Source organism: Ctenocephalides felis, unplaced genomic scaffold (assembly GCF_003426905.1).
Source record: "Ctenocephalides felis isolate EL2017-DRISC unplaced genomic scaffold, ASM342690v1 CF-g0.4_SCAFFOLD_02346, whole genome shotgun sequence".
Taxonomy (NCBI): Eukaryota; Metazoa; Arthropoda; class Insecta; order Siphonaptera; family Pulicidae; genus Ctenocephalides; species Ctenocephalides felis.
The window spans coordinates 14,785-24,101 of NW_020538500.1; the positions used below are offsets into that span (position 1 = coordinate 14,785).

General features: G+C 35.1%; 1 protein-coding gene across 1 annotated transcript; it reads left to right on the plus strand.

The window, feature by feature from the left end:
* The first annotated feature begins 5,832 nt into the window (after window positions 1-5,832).
* LOC113380722 lies at window positions 5,833-7,488 on the plus strand. The gene is made up of 2 exons (XM_026619856.1): window positions 5,833-6,133; window positions 6,182-7,488. Exons 1-2 carry the CDS (start codon window positions 5,833-5,835, stop codon window positions 7,486-7,488), a joined length of 1,608 nt encoding a protein of 535 aa, XP_026475641.1.
* The last annotated feature ends 1,829 nt before the right edge of the window (window positions 7,489-9,317 follow it).

Genomic DNA, 9,317 nt, shown 5'->3' on the forward strand with positions numbered 1-9,317 from the left:
GCAGCCCCTGCGAGGTGCCCAAAGAGTGGCTCATCATTAACGATGATGGGTCCATAAAGGAAGTTTGGTGGCCACCTAGATACAAAGATATTACATTGATGGTTAAGAGAAAAGCGTCCATAGATCGGAAAACATGGACCCAAGAAGCAGTAGTTTTTAAGGCATTCTATGGTGAGGAATGAGTTTTAAGTTGGCATTGAAGTCCTAAGGGCTGCTTCATCTAAATATTCGTTCTAGAATCTTACATCTCTGCGAGGAGACATGCAGGAGATGAAGAATACACTTCTAATTAACCCAACTTAATGAAGTTGGGCCGCGGTAAAAGGAAGGAGAAGAAGTTGTGTGGACATCAGAGGCATCATATACGTCGTATGATGAAGGTAAGAAAGGAGTAAAATTATAAATCATAAATTACATTCGATTATGTTAAAATAATGATAAAATCATCACTATGTAGATATTGCTCTATATGAATCAGATTGTGTGGATGGTTTTAACTTACAGTACCTAGAATCAAATTTAGGAACAAAAGTTAGAGGTAAATGTAAAATGCAGTAATTTTGTGTAAATGTTCCGAATCATGATGTATTAAATTCTATTTTGCAAAACAGTTTTGACTTCGGAGGTCAGCCCCGAGACCCAACACACCTACGCTTCCAAGAACCAACACACCTACGCTTCCAAGACCCAACACACCTACGTTCCCGAGACCCAACACACCTACGCTCTCAAGACCCAACACACAATGCTCCCAAGACCCAACACACCTACGCTTCCAAGACCCAACACACCTACGCTCCCGAGACCCAACAGACCTACGCTCCTGAGACCCAACAGACCTACGCTCCCGAGACCCAACAGACCTACGCTCCCGAACCCCAATATAACTACGCTGCGGAGGTGGAGTACAATTTATCACCCAGGCGATCTCCAATCCCAAATACTTGTACCAGCTCCACGCATAATGATTTACGGACCATGATGGCAGATTTTGCAATAAAGCAAGCCAGATTGCAACGTTAGTTAAATGTTTATATATATATATATATATATATATATATATATATATATATATATATATATATATATATATATATTTAATAATTATTTAATGCTAAAATAATTGAGAGTGTTGATGCCATGAATGCCCAAATAGCGGTAATTATGCGCTACATCCAAGATGACCAGGTTTTGACGACACGTCAAAATCAAGCAATTGATGTGTCACTGCACAAGAATATAGACTTAATGCTACCACTGAGAACGAGTTAAATGATTTAGAATCGCGTCTAAAAGATGATGCCGAGTTTTGTACAGAATTTGTAAGTCTCCTCTAGTATAAATATAGTAGATACATATATATCTGTATATATGTTTAGTATGTAATAGGGAATGCAATACCGGTTTACCGGTATACCGAATTACCGGTAAACCGCCCGATTTTTCAGCGGTATTTTTACCGGTATTTACCCCAAAAATACCGATATTTTCGGTAATTTTACATAAGCGCTATTTGATACATAATATACTAAAGTTTGAATTTTTCGGAACAAATTTATCTTTAAATTCCATAATCGCATAAACAACTATATCTTCAAGTGATTCTATAGGATAAGGAAATGAATGAATATTTATTGCTTTACTAAGGGCTTCATATCGTGTTATAATAAATAGAATTGGACTGATAGATAATGATGTTTGATTAATCTTATGTAAAAATATAACGGTTTTTTAAGTGATATTTGCGCCAAAATATTTTATATCATACAGATTACCTCTGCGTAATCTTTATTTTTTTCTAACTTTATACATAATAATTATGATAATTACTAAATATTTTTGCTTCTTATTTCAATTATAAAATATTATTTTTCGAAAACGCTTCGAAATTTAAAAATACTACAGAAGCATCACATTGTTTTAAATAACAATACTCAACAATTATAGTAACTTATTATTTATCTTGACAAAATATCCGATATTAAATTAGTGTATAGAAAATTATTTTTTTAAAATATTGGAGATTGTGGTAATTCAACACATCGGATACAGACAATACAGTTTATTATAATAATGTAATATGATCTCTTATGAATTTTCGGTCTTTCTTACTCATAAGTTTGTTTTTGGTGAAAAGTACTCAATATACTCGATAGTGGTAATGAATAAATGAATTAATTAAATTGGATATAATTTTGTTAAATTATTATTCAAAGAAAAAACTTACTGTTTTATTTTATTGTTTTTATTGTTTAGTTGAATATAGTTGTAGTTGTATATACTCGTACATTTTTTTATAGTTGTACTAGTAACTTTCAATTTTGTTTACGTTTGTTTAAGATATTAAAAATACCGGTAATTTACCGGTATTCCGGTTTTAAAATAAAAAATTACCGAAATACCGGTAATGAAATTTTTCATCGGTATTGCATTCCCTAGTATGTAATATTTATATTTATATATGCACACTTATTTTTTTCATCATTGTTTTAGCAACTCTTAGTAATGAAAGTTGGGGGCATAACTGCACAGGCACACATAGCAAATGTGTGTAGGAGATTGATGAAAAATGAGCTCGCCATGCAATGTTCATGGCTTGGCTTAAAAAAAAACATAGCAGTTCAAGAAATTGTTCAGAGGTAATTATAAATAATATATATATATATATATATATATATATATATGATTATAATTATAAATGATATATAATTATAAATGATATATATTTGTAATTCAAATGTCCCGCCATTACTATTAGTAATGTTGGCAATAGCCCTCCCCTACTCAAACAATGTACCGGCCATCTTATATTTATGTTCATGTCGAAACTGTAAAATAACTCTCTTCTTGCTGAATTGCGAAACAAGTAACATTAAAATAAACTGAGTAATTTTAAGGAAGCATTTTTATTTGACCATATTTTGGTCCATCTCGCCGAATAACATATATTTATACCAGCGCTTATCCTTGCTAGATTATGTGTGCTTTGTCATTAACCTATAAACAAAACACACGTTCTTGTGTTCGCATTATTTATTAAATCAACGTGGCCTTACAATTTTTCGGTAATTATAAGTGCAGAGCTGTTGCTACCAGTATTTCGAGACTTTCGTTATTTATTACAATTCGTTGGGCGAAGTAAAAGCTGCTCGAGGTATTTGAGGTTAGCCGGCGTTACAACACGGCGAAGCTAAGTTGCAAGGAGGACAAAATCTACAAGCGGTAGGTTTGTTCGAGGCAGACGATTTGTACGAGGAGGACAATTTGTACGATGCTGCATTATATCCAGCTTCGATTACTACGGTGTTTTCCAGAAGTACGCCAAGGTCAAAGGAGGAACTTTCTAACTCGCAGATCACGTGGGATTTTGGTTATATATTTGAGATCACCTAGCGTGGTTCTCTGTGAAGTATTTATTCTCAAAGCTGATTAGAAGATTTATTTTTATATTAAATGCCATAATATTGTTTTATATTATATTTTAGTTCATCTGTGTTATGTACAGATAGATCCTTTAAATTTTCCAGTAGCTGTTTATATATTTTTTATAGTATTATTATATGTATACTTTTCTTTTCTCTTTTACACTGTATATCAGATTAATATTTATCTTATGTTATTATTATTATTTTTTATTTGTAGATTTGTTTGAACAACTTTAAAATGGCTGACATCGATACTCTGAAAGATGTTCACGAAATTATCAAGACGTCTTTTGATTCCATTAGAAAGTTTGTGGCAGGATTCCGTGAGGATGATAACATAAATCTGTTGATTGCACAGAAGCAAAAGTTGGTTGAGCGATCACATGAGTGGGAAACAAATTACATTGAGCTAAATAGGTTGAAGCCAGGAAAGTACACTAAGGTATTTTTAGAATATTCAGAATTATATTAACTTTGATGGCTGAGATTCAGACTTTGATTGATGGTAGGGATATTCCTAAGAATTCGATTAGGGTCTCTAATAGTTCAGTAGATGTTAAGTTGCCTGACATAGTGTTGCCTACATTTAGTGGTGAATTTAGTGAATGGACAGCGTTTATTGACCTGTACAACTCATTGATTCACACAAATGCTAAATTGTCTGACGTGCAGAAGTTGCATTATTTAAAAGGTACTCTCACAGGTTCAGCTTCAAACATTATTTCTTCTTTAAAATTAACTAATGAAAATATGATAATATGTTTTTTAATCATTAATGCTCACTTAAACTCAATCGATAAAATTTCCCCTATTAGTAAAGGTTCTTTTAAAAATTTGAGAGCATTAATGCAAGACAGCAAGTTCGGGCTTTGACTGCATTATTTGAACCAGTCAAGTATTGGGATGTCGTTCTTTTGTTCATGTTGTCGAAAAAGTTGGATAACAACACTAGAGTTGCATGGAATTTATCTCAAACGTCAGCAGAACTACCAAGTTTGAATAGTTTTTTTAATTTTATTGAAATGAGGGGTAGTAGCTTTAGAGAATTCTAGTTCTGTTTGTAAAGAGCCCTCAGCTAAGACAGTCAACATAATTGTGAAGAAGGCTTCTCAACCTTGCATCTGTTGCAAGGGAGAGCATGCCATTTTCCAATGTGCTGATTTCAAAGCTTTGGATGTCAAGAAGCGAAAGGAACTAGTCTCCAAGCATTCATTTTGTATTCGCTGTATAGCTTCGCGACATGGCATTTCGAAGTGCAAATATAAGTATCCTTGCTCTATATGCCAGAAATCACATAATTCTTTGTTGCACGAGGAAAAGGTTTCCCCTATCAACAATAGTAATATTCTTATGACGCATTCGAATCCTCAAACTCTGCTTTCTGCTGTTTCCTTAATTATTTTTGATGCAAATGGCAAAAGACATTCCGTGCGTGCACTTTTAGATAATGGCTCACAAATAAATTTAATTACTAAATCGCTGGCTTCGCGTCTCCAGCTTCCAATTAATTCTTCACTTCATAATTTAAATGTTTTACAAAGGCAGAGTATGACTTGTAATAAGTCTGTGAAGATTAAAATTAAATCTAAACTAACTTCTTTTGAACACAAATTGTATTGTGTTATTATTGATAATATTACTCAGCATCTTCCTTCTTCATCTATTGATTATTCTCACTGGAGAATCCCGGATCATGTCCAATTAGCTGATCCAGATTTTAATACTCCAGGTCCAATAGACTTGATGGGCGCCGAGCTATATTTTGACATCCTGCAACAGTGTTGTATCCGCTTAGGGAAGAACTTAACAATTTTGAGGAACAGTCGCTTCGGTTGGTTGTTGTCTGGTGTTTATTCAGGTTTATCTCTAACGAAGATCTCCATGAGGAGTTAGCTAAGTTTTGGCAGATAAAGGAGATCTCTTTGAGCAAATCTCTTAACGGTTCAGATAAGGCTTGTGAGGAACACTGTTTCAAATGTACATCGTTTAGGAAATGGCCAATTTGAAGTTGCTTTACCATTTATTGATGGTAAGAAGTATCAGTTGAGAAATTCTTACACACAGGCAAGAACTCATTTTTTGAATTTGGAACGTAGGCTGGTAAAAAATAAGGACTTAAATTTAGCTTACTCCAATTTTATTATTGAGTATGTAAAGTTAGGTCATGCCGAACTTACATCTCTTACAGGAGAAGATTTTGATGTAGTATTTTTTACATAATCACTCGGTTTTCAAGGATGGCAATTTTAATAAAATTCGTGTCGTTTTTGATGCTTCTTGCAAAACTTACACAGGTTTGTCGCTTAATAATGTCATGCATACAGGTCCAAAACTACAACAAGATTTGTTTTCGATTTTGATTCGCTTCAGGTGTCACTTGTATGTTTTTGTCGCTGACATTGTTAAGATGTATAGGCAAATTAAGGTTAGGGATGCAGATGCTAATTCACAATTAATTATTTGGAGAGATTCTCCTCAGAAAAGGCTTGACATTTGTAAGTTGAACACAGTTATATATGGCACTTCATGTGCACCGTACTTGGCCATGCGTTGTCTAAAGATGTTGTCAGAAGAAAATTCTGTCAAGTATCCACTAGCTTCGCAGACTTTAGATAGGGACTGTTATGTCGATGACATAATTACAGATGCATCGTCAGAGCAGGAACTAGGGCAGCTGAAATCGGAGGTCTGTAGTCTGCTGAAGCTAAGTTGTTTTCAGTTACACAAGTAGTCAAGTAATAGTCTTTCGTTGTTAGGTAATGTTCCTAAGGAACAACAAAATTTGTCAGCCACAGACTTTTCTGAACAAAATAATACTGTAAAAACATTAGGTTTATCAAGGAATCAAGTTGATGATATTTTCAAAATCTCTTATTCCAATATTTTTATCACTTCTGCAGACACTAAAAGATCTGTGCTTTCTACCATAGCTAAAATATATGATCCTATTGGACGACTCATTTCTCCGATTACCATAACAGCAAAATTGATAATGCAGGAATTATGGAAATGCAATTTAGATTGGGAAGACGCCCTGCCAGATGAATTACAGGATAGCTGGAACGATTTCAGACATCATCTTTCGTGTTTGGAAGATTTGTGTGTTCCGCGTTGTCTTTTCAAGCAGATTCCTGTATGCATAGAGTGTCACGATTTTGCGGACGCTTCATTACTAGTTTATGGAACTTGTATTTATTTACGGGCGACTAATGAAGATGGTAGTATTTCCTGCCATCTAATATGTTCTAAATCTAAGGTTGCTCCGTTAAAACAAGTGACACTTCTTCGGTTAGAATTGTTAGCAGCGTTGTTATTGGCAAAATTATATAGGCATGTTATGGCTAATGGTGTTGTGAAGATTAACGAATCATTTCTGTGGAGTGATTCTAGTATTGTTATTGCGTGGCTGCGTACAGAACCCTCACAGTTGAAAATGTTTGTTTCCAATAGAGTGTCGCAAATTTTAGAATTAACTCCAGCAGTTATGTGGAAGCATGTATCTAGCAAGGATAACTCTGCAGACATTGTGTCAAGAGGTGTTAGAATTGCTAATGATTTGTTGAGCTGTGATCTGTGGTTGCACGGGCCATCTTGGCTTTGTAGCACCAGAGAAAATTGGCCAAATAGGTTTTGTGATCCACCAATAGATAATTTGCCGGAAAGACGGGTACTTTGTGCTGTTTCGAATACTGAGGATGATGATGATATCGGTATTACTCTAAAGTCTTTGGCAGATAGGATATCCAAGTTTAGCAAGCTTGTTAGGATTGTCGCATATTGTCTCAGAAGGAGGAAAAAGCGCAGAACTCTTTGTGATCCGTTGTCAGCATTTGAGATTCAGTTTGCAACACGTAGGATATTTTATTTGGTCCAGTTAGAAACATTCTCTATAACTAGTGATGAAGATTTAGAGACAGATAAGGTCTCAAATCTGAAGTTGAAATCGTTAAACCCATTTAGGGATGCTGATGGCGTGTTGCGTGTAGGTGGATTGAGAGATTGGAACATGCAAACATCTCTTTTGACCAGAAACACCCCATTATTTTACACAAAAAACACGTAATTGTTCGTATATTTTTAAAGTCAGAGCATGAGCGACTGTTGCATGCAGGGACTCAAACCGTTCTGGGAAATGTAAGGTTGAATCAGATTATCCCAATGCCGGGAAAAGTGAGATACCACAATTTAAGAGAGGTGGTTGTTAGTCTGACCAATGGAGCAACAATCCGAAACATCAGACGCAACTTTTATGCGTCAAACCCAATTCCAGGCTGTAGATGGAGAAACGTTCCTTACTATCCAGTCCTGATGAACCCGGATGATATAATGCCGGTAGATCATAATTTAGATGATGATGTTTCAGAATTTAATCGAATGCATGCTTGGTTGCAATTGAAATTACTAAAGTTCGTTTGCATAGATAGAATAGATTACCAACAGAAAGGAAATCGGGCAATGCTGATTAGTAATGCCGAAGAGAATTTGCGTTTTCCAGATTATACGCAAAACACCCTGGAGGAGTATTATCAAAATCTAAAACTCCGGTAATGTGACCGAGTACTGGTCGAGTTAAACCGCGTCAAAATTAGAAGAATTAGAAGGGCAGCTTACACTAACAGGCGAATTATTGGCCAATTAATGGTCGTAACGCCTTAAAGCAAATTATTCATAATTGTTGTAAGTGTGCTCGTTTTAAGGCTGCTGCTAGTCAACTGATGGGTAGTCTCCCAACAGATTGTCAGCATTGGATCACTCAACATCGCCCATTTAAGGTAGTTGAGGTAGATTTTGCTGATCCAGTATTGTTGAGATCAAGTCGTTTAAGGAAGGCTCCTCGAGTTAAGGCCTATATTTCGTTATTTGTATGTAAGGTGACCAAGGCAATCCATATAGAATTAGTTTCTAGCCTCTCAACTGATGCCTTTTTAGCTGCGTTGAGACGGTTCATTTTTCGTAGGGGTTGTTGTTCTATCATACATAGTGACAAATGGGAAGAATTTCGTAGGAGCCAACAACGAGTTGAAGGAGTTATATAGGTATTTTAAATTGGATATGACTAGACAAGGTTTGGTAACAGCTGCATCTCAGTTAGGAATAACATGGAAATTTACTCCGTCTTATGCACCTCACTCCGGAGGGTTATGGGAGATATTAAACAAATGAAACACCATATTCGTAGGGTGTTAGGATCGCATTACTTCACGTACGAAGAATACCTCACTGTATTGGCACAGATCGAGGCAATTCAGAACTCCAGACCATTGTTATCATTCACGGATGATAACTGAGATGTTTCATATATATAAGTCCAGGTCATTTTTTAATAGGTGAAGCAATCACAGCGGAGCCGGAACCAATTTTGTACATCTTGGTCCAAACAATATTTAAGTAATTTGCAGAAGAGGCAAAATGGTCTCAGGCTCGATCCAATATTTTAATTGACTCCATAGTACTAATTAAGGAAGATAATAGTCCGCCTTTGAATTGGCCTACTGGTCGAATTTTGGAAACTAAACCAGGACGTGATGAAAAGGTACGAGTCGTTATTGTAAAAACTCCTACTGGATTACACGTCCAATAACAAAGATTGTACCTTTACCTTGTAATTAATTGCATTTTTTTTGTTACTTAATAATTTTCTATTATCTCCTTTGTATATATATTTAGTATTAAGTTTTGCAGTTGCACTATGGTTTGTTTTATTAGGCATAGTTTGCTATATGATTAATATTGTCATTTTCATTTTAGATTAACATAACTGGTAAAAAATGTTTTCATTTCAGTTTTCAGTAATTGTTATATTATCTATCTATATATTATACGGTCCACTCAAATATTTTGTTATGTTAATTATTATAATCTGGATGCAGGCATCGCCCCGGAGCATTGACA